The following is a 24,929-nucleotide window of genomic DNA, read 5'->3' as shown; positions in this document are numbered from 1 at the left end:
ATTACAAATACACTTAACAGAATACCAAAACCTAAAAATAAATTTGTTTTAATGGAGAGTAGAGAATACAAAGATGGTGTTATGTACGATATTTTGGATCCGTGATGATGATAATTTGTTTAATGAAGATTGTGATAATTTAAGTTTCACTAACAAAGAGAATACAAATAATGAAGCATTACGAGGAATCACTACGGGGATGTTATTTTCAAAATTTACAAATATGTATAAAGGTTATCAAGATTATGCAAAACTGAAGTGTTTTAGTAGTGCAGAAAGATTGACTCATAAACATTAAAATGGTGAATATAAATATGTTACATGCTACTGTGATAAGGGACGAAAAGTATAGTGCAAAATTTTCAAAAAGAATGTCATGTTAGATTAAATGTTATTAAATGAGAGGAGAAAGTTTGGGAAATTCTAAAATTATTACGATTTATACTCATGAATTACATCTTGACATTTCTTCTTTAATGGTTTACTACTAGAAAACAGGTGTTTAGCGACGGAATTTTCCGTTGATAAACACCTAAATTTCGTCGCTGATTACAATGTCGTTCCGTTTTTGGTCGCTAATTATTGAGCGACAAAAGAGACGTGTATGTCGCTATATTACCGACGGAATTTCGTCGGTAAATAAAAAATATGTCCCTAACTTGGTCGAGTTGACTGACCAATCAACGATGGAGTTGTCTATCGCTAAAGTGGCTAGGTTTTGGTCGGTAATCCGACCAAATTAGCGAAAATTGATCACGATATATGCATAAATACAGAGAAAAATAGTCGGACATAGAAATTTGAGTATTAATTTGAAGATACAATTGGAAACAAATGACATCGCAGGAGTGAGACCTTGTAAGAGAGTTAGAATGCCTCAAGCTCAAGCTGGTGTACCATATAGCATTAGATGTTTACCTAAGGAATGTAAAAAATTTATTGACAAAAGAAGAAGATTAAGATTGGGTGTAGGGGATGTCGAAGCCATTCGAAAATTATTCATGAAAATACAATAAAATGATTCTAATTTTTTTCATTTAATAGATGTCAATGATGAAGGAAGTTTGGTTAATGTTTTGTGGATTCATCCTCGTGGGAGAGTTGCTTATGAAGAATTTTATGATGTGGTAAGTATCAATACAACTTATCTTTTTAATATATTTATAAAATGCCTTTTGCTATAGTTATTGGTGTTAATCAATTTTATTGGGGTGTGCTTTACTTACACATGAGGATAAAAGCTCATTTAGGTGGCTTTTTATTAACTGGTTAGTAACAATGAGTAATGTGCATCTTTTTGGTATTTGACTAACAAATGTGAAAGTATCAAAGCAGCTATAAGGGATATTATGTCAAATACATGAATTCATCGATATTGTATATGGCAATATTATACAAACGTTACCATAAAAATTCAAAAACCTGGCCAACTTTCACAATGCAGCTATTGAATTTAAAGATATAATTTATTACAGTTTGACTATTAATTCGTTTGAAATGAATTAGAACATTTTTTGAGTAAAACATCCATTAGAACATCATGAATGGATGGTCGATTTGCATAAGCAAATAGAAAGTTGGGTACCTATTGATTTGAATTATCATTTTTGGGCCAGTATGTCTTCTACTCAAAGAAGCGAGCGGATGCATGCATTTCTTGATGGTTATATTAATTCAATGAGAATTCTAAAATAATTTGTTGATTAGTATGAGATTGTAATTAGTAATAAGCTTCAGAAAGAGTTCACTATTGATTTTGATTCAAAAAAATAAAATGTTAAGCTACATATTAGATTTTGAATGGGAAAAGCATTTTCAATTGGTGTATACAAATGAAATGTTCTAAAAGTTCAGGCTGAAATTAACCGCTCATGGTATTGTCATGTGATTCCACTGGATGAAGATCAAGCAAGGGATGATCATAATGAGGTTGTCATTGAAAAGCACAAAATTTTAGAGCGACCGATAGGTAACAATCGGTATCATAACAAATTAATGTATACCACTGAATTCTGAAAAAATGGAGAGTACCTAAATTGCAATTGTAAGAAATTTGAGTTTAGGAGAACACTTTGCTATCATGTTTTAAAAGTTATGGCTATGAAAGACATAAACTTTATAAATGATAGATAAAAGAACAAAGGATCACTTTACCCCCTCATCTTGGCTCAAAGTATCAAAAATGTCCAAATTGAAAAAACCGTATTACTTTACCCTGAACTTGTCAAAACCGGTATAAAAACACCCCGTATGCTGACGTGGCACTTAATTAGAGAGTAGATTTCTAATTAAACTTAATTTACTCTAATTAAATACACTTAAACACTAATTAATAACAATTAAACTCTAATTAATTTAGGGGCCTTTTTGAACTTTTATCCAAAAAATCTTTAAAAAAAATTCACTTTCCGGCGAGGAGGACCTCCTCCTCGCCGGAAGTCTGTTCTTGAGAGAACAGACCAGCCATATATGTTCTCTCAAGAACAGACGGCGCGCGGTCTGTTCTCTCAAGAACAGACGCGATGGTCTGTTCTTCAAGACCCATGGGTCAATTTTTTGACCCATGGGTCTGATTTAATTTTTAAAAAAAATTGATTTTTCTTATTAAAAATATAAATTTTAGGGATTAATTTGGTATATAAATAAAATTTGAAGGATTAATTTTGTAATATTAAATTTGAAATTAAAAGGATGAAAATGTTTTTTTTTAATTATTAGGTATTAATTTAAAATGTTTAAAAAAATTAGGACCATTTTAAACTTTTTTCAATCAAAAACCATCTTAGAAAATCAAAACTACTATTAAAACCGGAGAGTGAGGTACACTCTCTAGGGTGAGAGTGGGGAGGAGGTTTTTGTACTAAATTTGACAAGTTCAGGGTAAAAGTGATCCCGTTTTGCTATTTTAGACGTTTTTGATACTTTGTACCAAGTTCAAGGGGTAAAATGATCCTTTATTCATATATAAATTCTAAGGAGATGGAGAAAGGATGATTACATACCACATTCTAAAATTGTTTCTGCTAGTGGTTATCCACATATGACTGACGAATATAAAAAGTATTAATAAACGGAGTGTCTATTTCAAAATTTTACTGACTTGGAGAGTTTGAAAATGGATTTTATAAAATAATGTTTAGAAATATTGAAGAATGATTTATTAAATATGAATAACAGACTAGATAACATTGGTGTTGATATTAATGGAAAATACATGAACTAAAATTGATAATTGTAAATTTGGTGGGCCTCCTATTTTAAATCCTAATGTCACTCACATTCGTGGAAGACTAAGAACTAATTGATTTACATCAGGACGGGAGTAGAGTACTTTTAATTAAAATAATAGACATACAACAAATGGTTCTCGCGAGTTAGACATCGCAATAATAATGCTAGAACAGGATAATGTAATTTTGTGTTAATATAAATTTTAAAATTAGTTTTATATTTAATGAAAGTTAGTTTGACGTATTTTAAATTTTGTGTGGGCTAATGGAGGAAATGGACAACCAATAGATTTGAACCAACCATTTATTGGTACTCAAGGTGATGAAGTTAATTAGAAGAATTGATACTGCTAGTATATATCATTCTTGCTTTGCATCCGTTTATTTTTAATTTAGAATCCTAATTATTTTGGCCTTTTTAATTATAAGTGATTGAATTGTATTGGTTTATTTATTTTGACCATTTAAATTGGTATATCGATGGGGAGAAAGGATGTAGATTTTAGTATGAGGTTTAAACGGAAAATTGACGGGTATATGATGAAGACGGCGGATACTACCAGCGTTGGGGATGCTTTTGTTAGGGCATTTTTAAGATATGCTAATTTTTGTAGAGCGCTTTGTACTACTCAGAAAGGAGCTATTTCTATACTGCCATCAACTTATGATGCTCAAGCTCTCATTAAATCTCCAAGTTCAAACAAACTCTAAATTTCTCCTTAACTTTCAGCGCCGTTTCCTTTTAAGGAGATGGTTTTGGTCAATTTTTGGCCAAAATCACCTCTCTAAGTTCAAATTTTTCCAAAATCTTCTATTCTTAGACTAGATAAATGGGTGTTCATATATTATCAGTTTGTTTTTATTAGTTTTATCTACTCTCTAAATGAGTTTTATCCACTCTCTACGGGTGTATATCTTGTTCAAGTGATGATTTTGCAAGGTATAAAACTAGAAGTTTCTTGCGTTCTAGCTCAGAAGATCATTTACAATTTAATTTTTACAGCTTGTATTTCTCTCTAGATTTGTTATAGATCTAGGATTTTCTTGTTGTAATAATTTAGATTGCTCACTTAGTTAGATTTATTTTTTAAATTTAGATTTGCAAAATTTCTTTGGGTGACACATTATGCAAAAGCCTCAATTTAATATATGGCTTAATGTTATAAAAATTCACCAACTTTACACGTTTTTTCAATTTAATCACGTTCTTTAAAATTTCTCATAAAAATACACTATTTTTTTTTCAAATTCATACGTGGTGCTGAAGTTTCACTCATTCATTGGTTAAAAGTGACTTACACCTCAACATAATGAATGAGTGTCACGTCAGCACCGTGCATAAATTTAGGAAAAGATAATAGTTGATATATTTTTATGAGAAGTTTTAAAAAACGTGATTAAATTGAAAAAACGTATAAAATTGGTGAACTTTTATGATATTACCTCTTAATGTATTATTTAGCTCAATTAATATGACCAGAATCGAGATTTTTGTAGTCATTTTTTTAATAAAGATTTTAATCTTTCCAGAAAAAAATAACGAGGAGCTCCTCTTCTTTTAAAGACTTTGCTAGCTAAAATTCTACGAAACACAAGTAAATAGATTTGGAAATTGAATATTCATTAATCAAGAACATTCTAGCTAGAGATGTATAAACTAGAAATGATCTGGCACAATATATAAATTACCTCAATTTGCAATATATCTATCACGATCAGTAGTGTAAACAGACGATCCAAACTTAAACTATATAAAATTCAAGTTCAAAAATGTTAGACAAGTTGAAATTCGAGCTTAAGATCGAGTTCAAACGACATCCGAGTTATTTTAATGAAAAAGAATTAAAAAATCATATTTATACATTTAATTTTTTGGCTTAATTCTTTAAAAAAAACCCTATCTTGCACTTTTTCTTCGTTTATACTCTGATCTTATAAAAACATCATTTGTACCCAATTTTGGGTTTTTATTTTTCATCCCTACCTAAAAGCATTGAATTGTACTTTTTTTATTTGAAAAAGAGTTTAAAACATACTTTTTCTATTTCATAAATACAAAAAAATCCTTAAACTTAAAAAATAATCAAATATATCCAAATAATTAATTAATTTTTTTAATTTTATAAAACAATAAAAAAAATTAAACAAATCCGGAACCAACGAGGAACTGCCCCGCTCCTTCTCCGATGAAAAGGAGCGGCGGCGGTTTCTGAAATAAATTTTAAAAATTAAAAAAAAATTATCGTTTTTAATTTTTTAACGAAGATGATATTTTTGTACTATTAATAACATTAATATCTAATTAGTATATAGGTTAAAAACGAAAGATTGTTTTAAACTCCTTTTCAAATAAAAAGAGTACAATTTAATACTTTTAGGTAGAGATGAAACATAAAAATTCAAAATCGGATACAAATGGTGTTTTTATAATGTCAGGGTATAAACGAAAAAAATATAAGGTGGGGTTTAATTAAAAAATTAAGCCTAATATTTTTCCTATAAAACATGAAATTCACCCCATCGATTTAATATACATTTGAATTTTAAGTATACATAGTTAATATGGTACACAATTATGTGAAATATATTAAATGTTTCTTTAGGCTCACATACATCTTTAATTGATACTCGATTATCCAAAATTCGAATAGATCAAATTCAAAATTGACACAAATATTTTTAATCGATCTTGATTTTTTTTTTTCCGAAAAAATCTCAAATAACTTCGAATAGTCTAGCCTTGTTTATTTACACTTATAAGTATATAAATTCTATTTATAATATTTATTAATTGTTTAAACAAAAATATAAATTTTATCAACAAGAGAGATGTGTTAAAATAAAGAGCAAATTATATACTAAGGTCCCTGAGGTATACCATAATTAACAGTTTGGTACCTCTAGTTTCAAAAGTTTACTTAATGGCCCTTCAGTTTCAATCCGTTAACTATCAGGTGTCTCCGTTAATCTCAACACTTATTTTTAAACGATTTGGTACTTCACTTTTAGTTTTGTGAACGATTTGATCCCTCACTTTTAATATTATTAAACGATTTGATCCCTCATTTTTAAACGATTTAGTACCTGAGTTTTAATCGGTTAAACGATATGGTCCCTCAAATTAACAGAAGAATTTCTCAGTCAACGAAATGAAAACTGAGGGACCATTAAATAAATTTTTAAAACAAGAGATAACAGACTGTTAATTATGGTATATCTCAAGAGTCTCTAAGTAATTTGCTCCAAAATAAATTGTCTATATAATTAGTATGCATAAACAGGCGGTCCAAAAATTAATAAAGACACGTACTTTTTTTATTAATAGTGACAACCAATAAGAAAAGCATAATTAAAAAGGTAATGAATCTTTAGATAGATGATGCCAGCTTACACTCGTTGTATTCGACCGTTGTGTGCACCTTTTTTGGTTCTCGTCTATCTTTATCGGCGTAACTACGGATTCACCAAATCCCAATATTACCGCCCACTGTCTTAACTGTAACTCTCCAAACTTCCAAAACTGCCCTCCCTCATCTCTTCATAATTTCCAACAAACAATGCTAATATAGTCACTCCATATCCAAAACAACAGAATATAACCTTAATCTTTTACCCAATCAATGCCAATCGTCCAAAGATTAAATTAAATTTAGGTAAATTTTATCTCTCTCTTTAATTTGCCATAGTTTATAAGCTTCTGTTTGCTGTTTATTTTTTTTGTTGGGTTTTCGCCTCTGTTTTTTGCTCTCATGGAAGGGTCTCTGATTTTGGAGAGATTAGACTCGGTTTGGTTCTTCTCTAATTTGTTTTCTTTACGATCAAACCAGCCAGCTTTTGATGTTTTCAGAGAAGAATTTGAAGACCCAACAAAACCGAATCGTGGCCAGCAAAATGATTCGACAGAGGCTGAGTTTCTGTCTCCTATCAAGCCGAGTACTGAGTCAGCAGAGACCGAGTCTTTGTTGTCTTTAGAAGTACCCATCAAGCCAATTATTCAAACCCAGCAAAATGAGTCGTTAAAGACTGAGTCTTTGTTAAAATGTGGTGAATTTTGTGGTGAAACTGAGTCCGAGCTGACTGAGTCGACCGAGTCGTACATTTTTTCAGCTGTTGAAGGGATTATCTTACAGGAAGAGAATTCAACGAAGGCATTACAGAGAAGTAGGAGGAAGAGAAAAATCAAGAGAAAGGTATTGGGAGAGCTGAATTTAGGGTTTGATGATGAGAACTATGATATTTGGGAGATGAAATATAAGGCAAATTATGGGTGTGGATTTGGGATGTTTGGAGGTCAGAATTTGGTGAAGATGCCACCATTAAGTGATGGTTTGGCTATGAAAGAACATCTCAAATCTTGGGCTTATGCTGTTGCTTGTACTGTTAGATGAATCAATGTATGTTAATTTGTTAGTTTTAGTTTGAGGTTTAGTCTTTGATCTAACTTTTAGTTGTAATTGTAGCATGTAGAATAATAATTTCTTTTAGGCTAGCTATTCAAATTTTACCATTTTGTATTTCCTTTTGTTCTAGTTTTGTATCTTTGGGATATCAATGATCATAGAGTTTTGAATTTTTTTGCCCAAGATATATTGCATCAATGATCATAGGATTTAACGTTAACAAATTTCTGTAACGTATAAATATTTACTATAAATGATCACAAATGTCGTATTATAGTCTATTCAAATAAGCTTCACATTGATAAATATCTGGTGGCTTTGGCCGAGTGGTTAAGGCGCTTGCCTGCTAAGTAAGTGGGGTCTCCCCGCGTGAGTTCGAATCTCACAGGCCACGATTTTTTTTTTCCTTCAATAAACGCAATTATATTAACATTGTCTAAAAACGCCATATAATATAAATAAAATAAATTGGAAGATTTTTTTTTAATTAATTATGCAAGCTCAACAAACAAGATAATCCTCTAAATACATATCTGTTATTCTATTATTAATTATCCTCATTATAAAATCAAGGATATAAACTGAAAAGATCTAAATTAATTAATTTTATAAACAGAGTGTAACTAAATTGATAGAATATAATCTATTACATTTAATTAATTTTGTTAAAAAATTCTAATCATATATTTATTATTATTTTTGTCCCAAAAAAATAGATAAAGATATTGATTTGTGCGTTATAAAATACAGATAAATTTGCTATCCTAATTTGAATTGTTTAGTTGAAATGTAAATTTATATTTCAATAATTTAAACTGATTTTATTTATATTTTATTAGTTATCAACAATAATCTCTCTATCACCTAAAATAATAATAGTAAACGTAATATTTCCAAATATATATGAACATTAAAAAAATGATTTATATTTCTAAAATATTCAATTAATACATAAAAGTATGAATACATCCTAATATTCAATTACTTTGGTTTATACATTTTTCATGAACTCAATTTCAATATATTTTTTTATAAATAAAAATATGGATTGCTTAAACAAAATTGGATTGTATAAAAGGGCCATGTGCAATTTGGAGTAGACTCTAATCCGAATATTAGGAATAAAATTTAAAGTGGTAGCATAATTAGATAGATGCTAAGTATTTGGATTGTGGGAAGGTCGAAATGGACTAAATACCTACATAAATTTATGATTCCACAGTAGGAGGGTAACCGAGTCGAGCTAACTTGCGATCTACTCGAAATTGACTCGAAAAATACTAAAAACCGACTCGACTTATATTGAATCGAGCTTGAGTTCGAGCTATCCGAGTAAATTATCTAGTGGAGTTCAAACTTCAAAATACTTGACTCGATGAACTCCAAGTCCAATCAAGCCTTAGTTAATTAATTTATTTTACCTTTTATACTTGTATATATTTACGATAATCTTCTATCTTTACATTAAAATTTAATTTTTAAATATTTATGTAGCTAAACAATTTTTTTCTTGATGAATTATCTAATCAAATTGAATTCGAATCTCAATTATTCTACCGAAATCGATTTCTGGCACTTAAATGAAACTCGATGGAGTTTGAAGCTTTACGTTTTGAAGTCAAGTCGAGCTTTTTGTGTTTCGAATCGACTCAATTACACCCCTTTCCACCACTCTTAAACAAATAAAATTTATATTAGATTGCCTTGTTGATATATAAGGCTATAATCTCGAAAGGGTCATGCTCGAGCCCCAAGAATGGCACTTATTCTCAATGATGCTCGAAGTTGATGTAGAATTTGAGGACAGTTCATAATATTGACTCAACCACTGTGTTCTGTTTGCAAATAGAATCCTATAAAGTATAAAGTAAAGGTTTGAGTTAACTCCATTTTTGTTCTCCATTATCAATTGGGATGAGCAGGAATGTGTTGCCTTTATGTAGCCCGTGAGGCCATTGTATGGCTAACTCAGAGAGCCTCGTCTCCATTTTAGGAAATTGCCTTTTCTTTTGACCAATACGGCTCTTCTCAGGGAAAATATCAGCTTTTTCTTGGCCTTTTTATGAGTCCTGCCAAATTCACTTCACATGCCTTCATCATGAATAATTATACAATTTTATATTTCTAAATACTTGTTATAGAATTTCAATTTCAAAGAATATATCTTGATGGTTTAATAATAAAATTATAATTATTTCATTAGACATATATTTACTATTTTTTGTTAATAATTTTAGTTTATATTATCTTTTTTCATAGAAGTTAAACAAAATTAAATTTAAATTTATAAAATGAAATTCTTTTCGACACTCATCTCATAACAATAAAATATATATTTGATTCAGTATAAAATTGTATAATCATCAAAGTGTAATATCCTTGCCGACGTGTCAGTCATAGCTACTGTATTGTATATAATTATTTTTCTTTTCAATTAATTAAAATTAAATTAAAAATTCATTTTTATAAAATAATTATAGTCAGTTACGCCCGGTTTGAATCCGATGAAACCCGATCCATGAACAGACCCGATTTGAGTCCGATCAAATCAGATGCATGAGGTCCAATTTCAAAGTATTATGAGATTTTTTTATAAAAATACAGGAAAAAGTGAAAAACTTACTTTTTTACCATGTAAAAAAAGATTTTTTCAAATATGCCATATTTATCCGTCATATTTATTTTATGTTTATCGTTAGTTTATTTTTTGTTTATTTTTTATTTATTTTATTCAAAAAAATAAATCTGGTATAAAAGTAAATAAAAATAAAAAAAATCTGGTATAAAAGAAAGTCTTTAAAGAAATATGGTAAAAAAGAAAGTTTTTTCAAAAAAGCGGTATTTTTTTAGTAAATTTCTCAAGTATTATAATTGAATGGGCTTTGAGCCTATTTCAGCCCAATTGGGTTCAGCACTGCTCCAGTTGCTAGCTGCGAAGATCACGGGGAACGCCGGCAACCATTTTTTGATCGAGAAAAGCGAGTACCAAATTAAGCAACAAGACGGCGGCAGCCATGTCAGTATCAGAACCAAGACGCTTGAGAGGACACAAATCCACAGCTACTTACTGTATCGCCTCACGCGACCGTCCTGGAATAATAGTGACCGCCGGCGAGGTAAAATAACTAAATAAAATTAAAAAATCACGAATTTAATTTCCTATATTCCATTTCGTTGAACTTTACGACGTCGTAGGATGGCTGCGTTTGCTGGTTTGACCTGAGATGCAAAGATGCTCAAATTGTAATGGAAGTTGGTCAACAGAATCAACCTATTTCTTCTTTATGTTTTAAGTCAGGTATACAATCCTTTTACTAACTAAATTATAATTCATAAAATGTGTTTTTTTAATTCAATTTTGAAAAGTTTGTTTTTTTTTTAATTTTGGCTCAGGGAATGAAGATATTATATATGTTTCATCAGGAAGTGAAGTCAAGTGTTATGATATGCACATGGTAATTAACTTTTTTTTTTTTTTTTTTAGGTGGTGATTTTTATTGTATTATTAGGTAGCACGGACACGGAAGAAACAGTGTTATTTTAAGGTTTCTATTTAAAAAATGAAGTTTCGTGTCTGAGACATTTCCAAAACGGGACACATTGATTGAATGAAGTGTCCGTGCTTCCAACTATATTAGAAAATTGCTGCTGATTTATATTTTTTTTTTTTGCAATTGGTTGTACTCGAAGCCTACTTCAGGGAAGCTATTGCAAGTTTACAATCATAATAAGGATGAAATAAATCAGGTAATAATTGTTAGTCTCTTTAAAATAACTATTTCTTGATTGTATTGATGAATGATTTATCTTGACATTTCATGAAATGCTGTTATTAATATCGCGCACTCAACAGATTGCTTGCAGTTCGAAGGGAGCTTATCTTGCTTCTACAGATGATAGTGGTGACGTTAAGGTACTTTTGTGGACCGTGCATTTGCTAAATAGATGCATTTTCCAGTTACTGTACTTTTTTCAAAGATGAATACGCTTTCCATGTTTTTTTCTTTATCACAGATTATTGATATTCGTCAGCATTCGCTTTTTAAGACACTCAGAGCAGGGCATAGCAGTGTATCCTTTTGTTTTTTTACATAGTACCCGCATTTTTGAACGAGTCTCGCTTGTGTGATGTGCAAGCACAAAGCATGTGCTTTATTTCTCAACAGTTATCTATATGTCTTTCAATAGAACTTGGTAGTTAGTAATTCAACTTTTTGTGATCCTTAATTGAGCTATAGATTTGTAGCAGTGTGCAGTTCATTCCTTGGAGACCTTGGGGAGGTACCTTTTTTGAGCTTTGTATTTAGATGTGGATATCTCCATATCTTCCCGGTTTCCCCTATACCAACTACATTTGCATTAGGGAATCCAGAAGCACATATATCATATTTACTCGACAGAATTAGTGATAAGATTTTGTGTTTCGTGTCTTAATTTAGGCGCTTTAGCTAGTTGAACAATACAATGTACAATCATCTGAATTCTGACTGAACAGGGACTTTTCATACTCTAATTTTAAATGCTAAAAAAGCCTATTAAGCTGCTGACTTATGGAGCTGAACAGCTGCAGTGAACAAATGTTGATTGTGGAAAGCATAATGCTGTTTTAAAGGCTTTAGTGTAGGTCTCCTTTTTGCTAAGACTAAATAACGTATCAAGTATCAACTTGAAGTTCATGTCACCTGTTGTCTGATGTAAGTAGTGGAATGTTGACTGCTTATTTTTGGATGTGCCGACGATTCTTGCTTCTATCAGCAGCTTTCTTGTCTTGTGTATGCTCATCATCAACGCCAATTTTTGACAGTCATTACTGGAGGTCTTGACTCAAAGCTTCTCATGTGGGACTTCTCTAAAGGGCGTCCAATAAAAATTATGGATTTTGGTGTGTATAGCTTGTTCTGTACATTTCTATCCTGATCCCATTTCCTCACATGACTGAACCTATACAAATATTTTCTTTGCTGTAGGTTTGCCTGAGATGAAGGGTAGTAACACGACACAGTGTTTCAATCCTGCTTTTGTTCATGCAATAGCAGTTCCAGATACTGATATGTTAGAGAAGTCGGGAAAAACTTGTGCTGTTGCTAGGGGTGATGGGATTGTTAACATGATCAATATTGAATCTGAAATTGCAGCTACTACGACAAAAAGTACCCTCAAATCCTGTAAAGGATCTCAATCTATGTCTAAGGCTAGCAGCTCAGTTGCTGCAGGTACAGAAGGAAGTATGTTGCATTTGGATCACACGATGGGTGGCCATGTTGCTGCTGTGTCTTGTGTGGCCTTCTCACTGTTTGGAGAGAAGGGGAAGTTCCTAATATCAGGTGGAAATGACAAGTCGGTTAAGATATGGGATTGCTCCAAGTATCACGATGATGTAGGGCCGAGTAGCGGAAACAACGGCGTTCTTCATCTTAACATCAATTTGAAGAAAAAAGTGAGATTTCGTTGTTTTTTCTGTCTCAGCTTTTTGTTCATTCTTTTGGCATCACTTTTTTTTTTCCGATGAGATTTTATCTAACTTAAAATTTTGGCAGGTCAATTGGCTCTGTACCACTCCAACTGATTCAGAAAATCTCATCGTATGTGACACAACTAAAGTAGTGAAGGTCTACTCTGTTTTATAGATCAGAAATGTAAAGTTTTCTTCTCTTCAACTTCTAAAGCACAAGAGCCAACAACAGTAGTTATCCCGTACGTTCTGAGACAGGATCAACAAAGGAACTCACTAGAGTTGCATATTTAGCGTGCCAACCTCAGGGCACAAAAGGCCATATGCACTTGGAGCATTAAACTAACATAAGTTAGGATTAACTGGTATGTTTTATGTATCACGTATCAACTAACCAATTTTTTGATAGTGTATTTGTTGCTATAACTTTTATCACATGTAAAAGTGATCATATTCAGCATAAACTGCTATTAAGGACTAGAAGAAGATGACGATTCTCATTATTTTTACCATGAAGATGATATTTGGCTCACTAGTGGTTGGGCTGTTTTTAGGGCCATAAACAAACCTAGCCGCTAGCTTGGCTTGAGCTCTAATTTTTGTTCATTTATTTAATAAAGTTGTACTTGAGTTTACTGGCGTTCGGCTCGTTTATATTTTATGAACAACTCGTATATGACCTCGTGAGACAGTTATGTGAGCTCACGGCGTTGTTTCATATATAAGCTCCATTAAGAGGAGCTTGCTTGTAAATGAGCTGTTTTAAGAACTCATGAACTGGCTCTTACATAAGCTTGTTTAAGAGTCGGTTTGTACATGAATTTGATTAAGAACTCGCGAACTAGTTCATAAATGAGTTTGATTAAGAGTTTGCGAGCCGGCTCGTATACATGCTAGATTATGAGCTCACTAGCCATATATAAGTATGATTATTAGTTCTTGTTAATTATTATTTATAATTCAATATACATTATTTTTCAAATAAGTTTTTAATTATTAAATTTTAATTATTTATTTTAATCGCAATTAATTTGCTTTCTCATGGATTAGATATTTTTTTTATTTAATTTAAACTGTTTATATAATGATATTTATTAATTTTGTAATTGTTTGTGTTCGTTTATGAAGTGCTAAATGAGTTGAGATCGAGTTCAAATTGTTTAACATTTAAATGACGAACTCGAACTTGCCTTTTTGACATTTAAACGAGCGAACACGAACTGAGATTTGGCCGAATCTAAACATTATATAATTTAAACTGAGCTCGAACCGAGTTTGAGCCGAACACGGAACATCAATATCTCATTCTTGGAATGCAATGAGATGAACATCAAAGCTCAGCTCAGCTCTAGCTGTTTTATATAAATGGGCTGTTTTGATTAGTTATGTATTAGTATTGAACTGAGCCACATGCCGATCTTTTATATTTATATGCAATTTATGAAGTGAGGGACTTGAATTGAAAGGTTGTCAGTTAATGACATGGCCTTCCCAACCGAATTCTTCCTTCAACTTCCCGCAAAAAAAATTTAAAATCTTTTTCTGTAATACCCAACAGAAATGGACGTTGCTTCTCACCTCTCTTTCTCTGCAAAACAGACGATACCAACACCTCAACCTCCTAACCCCACCCACCACCCTCTCCCATATCTTCACCATTACAAAAATGCCAGCACCACCTTCTTTAACCTGTGCTCTGGTTAGAGTGTTTGATATAAAAACAAGGCTAAAGCAAGTAAGATTGAGAACTGAAATTTTCATTTTGGGTTCTTAAATATGATGATGGAATCAGGAGCTCCTACATGCCATGGCTGTGGTGAGCAGGTTGGTGTTAATGCAAATGGAGAGGTATTTGTTGCTTGCCATGACTGTAATTTCCCTATGTGCAAATCTTGTTTCGAGTTCGAGATCAAAGAAGGGAGAAAAGCTTGCTTGAGATGTGCCTCGCCTTTCGACGGTATTTCCAAGCTTGAAACATTTCTTTTCTTGATTATAGCTATTTTTTTCAAGATTTTTGTATCTGTTGAGTTTTCCTATGTTACACGGACACGGGGAAATGAAACACTTGAACACTGACACATCAAAAAACAACGTTGTTTTAAAGTTTCCTATGTTAAAAAGGAAATTTCTTGTCCATAACGCCGGGTTTTAACAAGTTCTCAAAATGAAAAGTTGATTGACAAAAGTGTCCGTGCTACTTAGGAGTTCTTTCAAAAAAAAAAACAGCATGAGCTCATAATCTTGGAAAGAATTGACCTCGGTTGACAATTATCTTCCTATTACGATACTAATTTTTCAGTAATTTGATTCTATATTACCTGAGATGCTAATATTTTTACTCTGAAATCTCCAGAGAACTTGTTGGATAATGATGCAGCAAAGGCACCGAGTAGTGCATCTACAATGGCATCTCATCTTGATAATTCTCAGGTATCAGCATCTATATCTTAATATTAGTAATTATGCAAAAATTGTGTGTAGTTCATTCTATTCTAATATATCCTGCCTTGGATCGACATTCAACCTGTTGTGAATTAAACATCTTTTTTCTAACTCTTCTTGATTTGCACAGGCTGTCGGAATTCATGCTAGACATATTAGTAGTGTGTCTACAGTTGATAGTGGTAAGTGATACTGATCCTTTTTCAGAACAACATTTGTTGGTTATTTCAACATTTAAGTAAAATGTACTAATCATTGTCTGTTGTGTTTTTTCGTGAAGAAATGAATGATGAATACGGGAATCCGATTTGGAAAAATCGAGTAGAGAGTTGGAAAGATAAAAAGAACAAGAAGAAAAAGAATCCTCCTAAGCCTGCAAAGGAGCCAGCTGAAATTCCAGCTGAGCAACAGATGGAGGACAAGCCTCCGTAAGTACAGACAGAACGAACATTCAAATACATCCTTAAATGATTTATAATTGCATTCAAATAGTTATTGATTGGATTTTTCATTAGATAAACTTGATAGTTTATTATTTCTTTATGTGAGTCACAAATTTTATTTTCATAGAGATGAATGTTTTCCTTTTGCAGATCTGGGGAGGCTGCGGAGCCACTTTCAGAACTGATTCCACTTTCTCCCAACAAACTCACCCCTTATAGAGCCGTAATTATATTGCGGTTGATCATTCTGGGGTTTTTCTTCCACTACAGGATAACACATCCCGTGGACAGTGCTTTTGGTTTATGGCTCACTTCTGTAATATGTGAGATTTGGTTTGCATTTTCGTGGGTGTTGGATCAGTTCCCTAAGTGGAGTCCTGTTAATAGAATAACATACACTGACAGACTATCTGCAAGGTACATTTGGATCCAAAATGCGTTCTATAATACTGGCGGTAATGTGCAAAATTTACCATTCTTGCTTTTGGATTGTTGATACAAATTTTGAATTGTGCTAGGTATGAAAGGGAGGGTGAGATTTCTCAGCTTGCTGCAGTGGACTTTTTCGTGAGTACAGTTGATCCATTGAAAGAACCGCCGTTGGTTACTGCCAATACCGTGCTTTCCATCCTTGCGTTAGACTATCCTGTGGACAAAGTCTCCTGTTATGTATCTGATGATGGTGCTGCTATGCTTACGTTTGAATCTTTAGCAGAAACCGCAGAATTTGCTAGGAAGTGGGTTCCGTTTTGCAAAAAGTTCTCAATTGAACCAAGGGCTCCAGAGTTTTACTTCTCTCAGAAGATTGATTACCTGAAAGATAAGATCCAACCTTCCTTCGTGAAAGAACGTAGAGCAATGAAAGTAAGTTCATCTTTAACTTGTTAAAACTCTTTTCGATACTATTGCTATTTAATGTAGCATTAAATACTGGGTCAATTGGAGGCATTTCATCATTGCATTCTATTTTGGCTACAGAGAGATTATGAAGAGTACAAAGTTCGAGTAAATGCTATGGTAGCGAAGGCTCAGAAAACACCTGATGAAGGTTGGACTATGCAGGATGGAACACCTTGGCCTGGAAATAACCCGCGTGACCACCCTGGCATGATTCAGGTCAACTGTTTTTTGAAACCTTTAGGAGTATTAATTTTTTTTGATACACTTGTAATTAGAGATATTTTGAAGTTGTAAATTTCTCACAAAATTTAGTTTACAGGTTTTCCTTGGAAACACCGGAGCTCGTGATATGGAGGGAAATGAACTTCCACGACTTGTATACGTCTCCAGAGAGAAGAGACCTGGTTACCAGCACCACAAGAAGGCTGGTGCTGAAAACGCGCTGGTGAGTAAAAGTAGTTTTAGATCAATAATGTATTGCATGTAATGTAACTCGATGGTGTATTAAAACTTTCATGAATTGGTTATACAGGTGAGAGTGTCTGCAGTCCTCACAAACGCTCCCTTCATCCTCAATCTTGATTGTGATCACTATGTAAACAATAGCAAGGCTGTTAGAGAAGCAATGTGCTTCCTGATGGACCCAGTAGTTGGTCGAGATGTATGCTATGTTCAGTTCCCTCAGAGGTTTGATGGCATTGATAAGAGTGATCGTTACGCCAACAGAAATATTGTTTTCTTTGATGTAATATAAAATCCATCTTAATCATAATTCCTTAAATTAAGAGGTAGATTTCAGTTCTGACAATTTATTCAATATTATATTTAGGTTAACATGAAAGGACTCGATGGCATTCAAGGACCGATGTATGTGGGAACAGGTTGTGTGTTCAATAGGCAGGCACTTTACGGCTATGGACCTCCTTCTATGCCGAGTTTGCCCAAGTCTTCCTCTTCGTGCTCAATATTCGGCTGCTGCTCCAAGAAGAAGAAACCCACAAAAGATCTGGCTGAGGTTTATCGTGATGCTAAACGAGAGGATCTGAATGCTGCCATATTTAACCTTACAGAAATTGATAGTAAGTTCACTTTTTCTGTAAGCTAGTTAACAGAATTTTGTAGAGCTAACCATTCTGAGGTTTAAACTGTTGCAGATTATGATGAACATGAGAGATCAATGCTGATCTCCCAGTTGAGCTTTGAGAAAACTTTTGGCTTATCAGCTGTTTTCATCGAGTCTACACTAATGCCAAATGGAGGAGTACCTGAATCTGTCAACCCAGCAACGCTCATTAACGAAGCAATTCACGTCATTAGCTGCAGTTACGAAGAAAAAACAGAATGGGGAAAGGAGGTTAAACTTCAATTACTTCCTTCAATATCAAACTTAGCTTCCGCTCTTGAAATTCGACTACTTTAATGAGTTTTGGTTTCATTGTTTTATCTCAGATTGGGTGGATATATGGATCCGTGACAGAAGATATTCTAAGCGGGTTCAAGATGCATTGCCGCGGATGGAGATCAATTTACTGCATGCCTTTAAGACCTGCATTCAAAGGGTCTGCACCAATCAATCTGTCAGATAGACTGCACCAGGTTCTTCGTTGGGCTCTTGGTTCTGTCGAAATTTTCTTGAGCAGACACTGTCCGCTCTGGTACGGGTATGGAGGAGGCCGTCTTAAATTGCTTCAGAGGCTAGCATATGTCAACACCATTGTTTATCCTCTTACATCACTTCCTCTCATTGCCTACTGCACACTTCCTGCAATTTGTCTGCTAACCGGAAAATTTATCATACCTACGGTAATAGAATTTACTTTCCTTTTCCTTGTCATATCAGCAATCCGGAGACTATTAATTTACTTGTTCAACAAACTGACTTTGCATCATAATTATGTTCTAGCTTTCAAATTTGGCAAGCATGCTATTTCTTGCCCTCTTCATTTCCATTATCGTAACCGCAATTCTCGAGCTACGATGGAGTGGTGTAGGCATTGAGGATTTATGGCGTAACGAGCAGTTTTGGGTGATCGGAGGCGTTTCAGCGCATCTCTTTGCCGTATTCCAAGGATTACTGAAAATGTTGGCAGGCATTGATACAAACTTCACGGTCACATCGAAAGCAGCGGATGACACAGACTTCGGCGAGCTCTACATCGTAAAATGGACAACGGTTTTAATCCCTCCGACATCTCTTATCATTATCAATATGGTTGGAGTTGTTGCTGGATTCTCTGATGCACTTAACAAAGGCTACGAAGCGTGGGGACCGCTCTTCGGAAAGGTGTTCTTTGCCTTCTGGGTGATACTCCATCTTTATCCATTCCTCAAGGGTCTCATGGGACGACAAAACAGAACACCAACCATTGTTGTTCTCTGGTCAGTCCTATTGGCTTCTGTATTTTCGCTTGTTTGGGTGAAGATCAATCCATTTGTTGGCAAGGTTGACAATTCAGCCCTTGCAGGAAGCTGCATTTCTATAGATTGCTGAGTTTTTATCAAGAAATTATGGTTGTGAATATGTTACAGATATGCAGGGAATTTGCAGTTCTTTTGCAATATGATAATTTTTAGCAGTTTTGAGCAGTTTGTCATTTGTATGCATATTTTTTGGTCAAGAAGTACCATATAAGCAAAATTAGTGCAAGAGAATATTTTTGTTTAAAGATCTTATTCTTTCATATAAAAACTAGGTGAACATTCACCAAATTTGCTAGCTATAGCTCAAATTGTATAAGTGTTGGGCAACATTATGCCAAAGTCGTTGTTTCTATTCCTTCCACAAACAAGCAATTTTCCTCCTAAATTATTAAACAAAAATATCGCTCCAACATAAATCACCAAATAAAGTATTTTTGTTTATTTATTTTTAACTATAATATTTTACATACTCCCAATAATTTATTACCAATTGCACCCAAAAAAATTATTATTATTATTATATATTTATTCAATTAATATGTATATAATTTATATTATAAAAAAAATAATAGTTAAATTTTGTCGTTCATTTAATTTAGGGTTAATTGCAAATTAATACACAAACTTTACCCTAATTTGCAATTACAACACAAACTTTAAAACTTGGCAAATTGGTACATCGATTTTTATTTTTTTGGCGAATTGGTACACCGAACTGGAAAAACACTAACGTGGACAGTGTCATATAAAGCCACGTGTTGTTGTATGATTGGTCGGTGTACTAATTTGCCAAAAAATGAAAGTTGGTGTATTAAATTGCAAAGTTTCAAAGTTTGTGTTGTAATTGCAAATTAGGGTAAACTTCATGTATTAATTTGCAATTAACCCATTAATTTTTAATACTTTTAAAAAATAAAATGCTATTAAGTAATTTTTATTACAAAATTTTACATTATTTAAGGTAAATTCATATTAAAATTAAATATTAAGTTAATTTATTCAAATTAACATAATAAAAAACTAAATAATAAAATAATTAAGTTTTAACATTAATCTGTCATTACATATAAACTCATGGGGCGAATAAATAATATTTAATTCAATCCGGCACTATAAAGTCAATAGTTTTGGTCTCCAACGGTCACCAGCACACAACATATGACCATTTTGTCCAAATTTTTACCGTTTATTTGCCACTGAAAACAGTGTCCTTTAAATCCATAGTGAAACCACATAACAAAATCAAGAAATGATAATTTTTTACTTGAAATAGTTAGAACATTACAGAAATACCTTTTGTTTTTTTAGGAATTACGTGTAAGGTGATACTTTCTTTAAGCGAAGAAATTATTAAATCACTACATTTTTGCTTAGAATATTTTAGTGAATTATGATGTCTTAGAACCTTTTCTTTTTCCTTTGCGGCAAAAGAAAATTAAAAAATTGAAGGGAAAGAAAGCGTAAGAATGAGGAAATTAAGGTCCCCAGCCATTTATTTCTCACCACTCGATCCAAGAAAATGCTTATCAAAGTTTCATATTTATATATCGATTAACGTTAATCATATGTTATCGTATGAGATAATTATTCTTTGATTAATATAAGTTTCTGAGTTCTTAAAAAAGGAAAAAGTTGACTAGTAATAGTATCCTCTGCCATGAATGTGAGGTTGAAGTTATTACATTTACAGCTAAGTTACTACTTATACTTTTTTAAGAGAGATTCTTAGATAGATTCAGTGCACCACGTCATCTGTGGACTAAACCTATCATATAATGACACGTTATTAAAATGATGACAATTTTGTAAATTCGTTTATTACTTATTTACACTTTTGAATAGTAATATTACAAGATTGTCATCATTTTAATGACGTATCATTATGTGATAGACTTAGTCCACAGATGACGTGGTGGACTGAGTCTACCTAAAAAAATTTCCTTTTATAAATATAGGTTATTTATATTTTTGACGATTTAAGCACAACTTTTAAAATTTGACAAAAATAATCTCAGTTTTCCATTTTTTTTGCACTAAAGCAATTTGTTTTTACCAAAGGTTCTTGGTTTTTTTATGAATGCAATACCGGATAATGATTTTAAATTGTAAAATGTTAAAATACTATAAATTTGGGATATTATGCCAAATTTTATAAATTGTGCTTAAATCACTATAAACGTTAAAATGACTTTTATTGCACATATTCCTTAAAAGTACATAGTAGACTTTCAATATATGGGACCAAAACAAACTATGACATAGTTCATTTATAGTAAAGTATATGATTTAATATTTTTACGGTTAGTAAACTGAATATTTTTCCAGTTACCAATAATAAATGGTGATTTTGTCAAAATAACTGATAACGTGGCCAATAACATAATTGGCCACGTTATCAATAATTATTTTGATCTGTCGTTGCAATAGCGCCACTCTTTTAAAAGTTTAATTTTTGTTTTCGTAATAATATGAGCCGGATAATAATTATCTTCATGACTGTTGGATTACCAAGTAACCAGCATTGTTACATAGGTAATCCGTCCGCCACATATTTTTTTATAGGGTATTTGCAAAATAAATTCCAACATTTCACTTTTGTAGCTATTTCAAAACGTTACGAAACGAATTTTAACTTTTTTATTTTTATAATTTGTAGCTCAAATCGTTTTTCGGCAACTTTGTACATACGTGCTAGCCATATTAGAATATGTATTGACATGTTAAATATTAATGTTTTAAAAAAAATTAAAAAAAATCTTAATTTTTTGTGTTTTTGCACTTTGTAATTTAAAAAGGACAAAACTACCGAAAAACTGATCGAAGCTACAATATTGTTTTGAATATTGAAATTAACAGCTACAAAATTTAAACATTTGGAATTTGTTTTTCCGATATTTTTTTATCTACATTATTCTTTTCTGTAGTCTTTTGTTTCCCAATCATGTTGACTTGACACTTTGACTAGCTGACATTTCTAATTAGCATAAACTTTGACAAAAGAATTCATTTGGTTCATTTTTATTCTAAATGACCATTATACCCTTAGCATCATATGCATTTTCTAAGAGAAAAAAACCCTCATGTGAATGCCACCATATAATCATTTGTCACTTTCTTCTGTCATGAAATAGGTGAGAAATTCAAGGGCATAAAAGTACTCTCCCCAACAAATCCAACTCTTTGCCCAATAACAATCTCATCTAATCCAATCCTCTTATTCTCCCATTTCCCCAAGCTCCCTCTCATTTTTCTTCACTTCACTAACCTTAAACAACTCACAACACAATGCCACCTTCCCCGCCTCCCAAACCACCATTCCCCCCCTTCTTCCTCCTCCTCCTCCTCCTCTTCATCTCCGCCGCCGCCTCCGCCGTGACCCCCCCAACTCCCTCTCCAATCCCCTCCCCAACTCCACCTTCCACAACCAAACCATCCCCTTCTCTACACTCCACACTAGACCCTAAGCAACTCACAGCACTACAATCTCTAGAAATCCCAACTTCAAGAGACCCTTGCATACAACCATCTCCACACAACTCCACCGCTTGTGACACGTCATCCCCATTCCGCCACCTCATCTCACTCCACCTCGCCAACTGTTCATCCGATGTTTCATTCTCTTACACTGCTCTAAAGTCTCTCTCTACACTTCGGTCACTGTCTTTTACTAACTGTCCGATCACTCCCATTCGGTTCCCCTCAGATCTTGCTCTAAATCTTGTCTCTTTTTCAGCCACACGCTCACTCAAAAGCCTCACCGGCGTGTGGCTCTCACGCTTTGATAATCTCACTGATCTCACTGTAAGTAATGTGCCTGTAAAAGCTTCTGGTTTGTATGTTGTTCTTGGTCATATGCATAAGATTAAGTCTGTAACTATTTCTTATGCTAATGTCACCGGTTATATACCTAAACATTTGAATCCTACGCTCACCCATGTTGATTTTTCCGGTAATAAACTTAAGGGAAGACTACCCAGTTCAATTTCAGTTCTTGAAAATCTTCAAAGTCTCAATCTTTCATCTAATGCTCTCACTGGTGAAATCCCCACTACTTTTGGTGACTTGATTTATCTAAAGAATGTATCTTTGGGGTCTAATTCCTTATCGGGATCGATCCCGGATTCAATGTCAGCAATTCCAGGGTTAGTTCATGTTGATCTGAGTTCAAATCAGTTCAATGGGACAATACCGAAGTTTTTTGCAGAAATGAAGAGTTTAAAGTACTTGAATCTTGCTAACAACGTGTTCCATGGCGTTTTGCCTTTCAATTCGACATTTTTGAAGAGACTAGAGGTGTTCAAGATTGGTGGGAATAGTGATTTGTGTTATAATCATACACTTTTGTCATCAAAATTGAAGCTTGGGATTGCTCCTTGTGATAAACATGGATTGCCTATGTCACCACCTCCTGCTAAAGACTCATCAGCTGATAGTGAGAGTGATTCATCAGATTATGATGACAGTGATGATGGTGATGGTGAATCTAGCAGCAAAGGGGAGCATCATCATGGTCCTAATAAAGTTGTTCTTGGTGTAGCAATTGGACTTTCTTCTATAGTCTTCCTCATTGTGTTCCTCATTCTTCTCTCTAGAAAGTGCAGTTGATTGTTACTACAAGGTAAAGTCTCTTTCTTTGAGAGTTTAGATTAGGAAATTTGATGATTAGAGATCAATTTTATTGGTTTGTTTATTATTATTACACGAAATTATGTAGAAGATTAGCTTTAGATTAGAGAAAATGAGAGGGGGGATCATTGTTTTCGGGGTGTATTATGTTTATTTACTGTTTTTTTTAATCTATGATTAATAGTAATTTTGGTGCTTTGATGTAATTTGAATGGAGTTTTCTATAATTTTCTTCATGAATTTGGTCGCTTGTTTTGGATTAAGAACAAAGGGTCAATTCAGCTTCCGAAACTGTATCTCAAGGATCAAATAAGTCACCTCTAACCCTTTTTAGTCAATTAGATCTCTCGACTTAAGTTTCAGGGTCAAATTGACCATTTTAGTCAATTCGATTATCAAACTCGTCTCTCGGAATCAAATAAATTATACAGTTGAGGTATACAGATCAGGGGTTCTTTAATTTAAATTAAGAAAGTTTCAGATCTTATTGCGAAAAAAGGCTTACAAGTTCGAATGCCGGATTGACTCTTGCTCTTTGAGTTAATTGTTAAAGAGGAGATGATATGGATAGAATCCTAAACAATGAGTTAGATAGAGTATAGAAAATGACAGAATGATGCTAGTTGGTGATGGTTGATTAAAATCAATATGAATAGAAAGCAAAATCAATTATAAATGACAAATCCGACAATCATGGAGTTCAATTCTTACAAATAACAAAAGCAATCCCATGTTAGATTGTTAGCTGTGTCCAGGTATGAATTAAGCTGGAGTGAGATTTCATATAGTGGACCTCCCCATGTGGATAAAATTTCAGGCATGGGGAAGTTTAGCTAATAATTTTTGACATGACAAGCTTCAAAGCATTATTCTGGTTGGTTAAATTCGAAGTCATCCACTTGGTTCGATTTTGAAAAACAAAAACAAAATTTTTGATCAAGTTCGACTCAGACCAAATGCGCACCTCCAAAAAAAAAGTCCTAACGCTTCACTTCTTCTGAGTGACTTAAGTGTA

The 24,929-nt window shown here is 33.0% G+C and overlaps 2 protein-coding genes and 1 non-coding gene across 3 annotated transcripts; all 3 read left to right on the top strand.

Annotated features, from left to right (window-relative positions):
• Nucleotides 1-7,942: 7,942 nt before the first annotated feature.
• On the top strand, nucleotides 7,943-8,024 carry TRNAS-GCU (transfer RNA serine (anticodon GCU)). Its single transcript has one exon. It is a non-coding gene; the product is annotated as a tRNA-Ser (tRNA).
• Nucleotides 8,025-10,509: 2,485 nt separating this feature from the next.
• On the top strand, nucleotides 10,510-19,533 carry LOC126672010 (cellulose synthase A catalytic subunit 8 [UDP-forming]). Its single transcript, XM_056104998.1, is given in 27 exon segments — nucleotides 10,510-10,746; nucleotides 10,826-10,928; nucleotides 11,024-11,085; nucleotides 11,321-11,377; nucleotides 11,484-11,543; nucleotides 11,645-11,701; nucleotides 11,869-11,911; nucleotides 12,435-12,512; nucleotides 12,598-13,067; nucleotides 13,168-13,254; nucleotides 14,466-14,624; nucleotides 14,626-14,667; nucleotides 14,669-14,787; nucleotides 14,907-15,039; nucleotides 15,436-15,466; nucleotides 15,469-15,512; nucleotides 15,655-15,706; nucleotides 15,805-15,952; nucleotides 16,118-16,384; nucleotides 16,486-16,831; nucleotides 16,946-17,083; nucleotides 17,187-17,312; nucleotides 17,400-17,612; nucleotides 17,697-17,946; nucleotides 18,022-18,221; nucleotides 18,317-18,670; nucleotides 18,771-19,533. Coding segments are annotated over 27 exon segments (4,329 nt in total). The 5' UTR covers nucleotides 10,510-10,644; the 3' UTR covers nucleotides 19,359-19,533.
• A 2,935-nt stretch (nucleotides 19,534-22,468) lies between these two features.
• LOC126674578 (receptor-like protein 51) lies at nucleotides 22,469-24,120 on the top strand. Its single transcript, XM_050369053.2, has one exon. It carries the CDS (start codon nucleotides 22,574-22,576, stop codon nucleotides 23,891-23,893), a length of 1,320 nt encoding a protein of 439 aa, XP_050225010.1. The 5' UTR covers nucleotides 22,469-22,573; the 3' UTR covers nucleotides 23,894-24,120.
• The last annotated feature ends 809 nt before the right edge of the window (nucleotides 24,121-24,929 follow it).

The sequence above is a fragment of the Mercurialis annua genome, linkage group LG3 (genome assembly GCF_937616625.2).
Source record: "Mercurialis annua linkage group LG3, ddMerAnnu1.2, whole genome shotgun sequence".
Lineage (NCBI taxonomy): Eukaryota > Viridiplantae > Streptophyta > Magnoliopsida > Malpighiales > Euphorbiaceae > Mercurialis > Mercurialis annua.
Note: the sequence above shows the minus strand (reverse complement) of the source record. Positions and strands in the feature narration are given on the sequence as shown.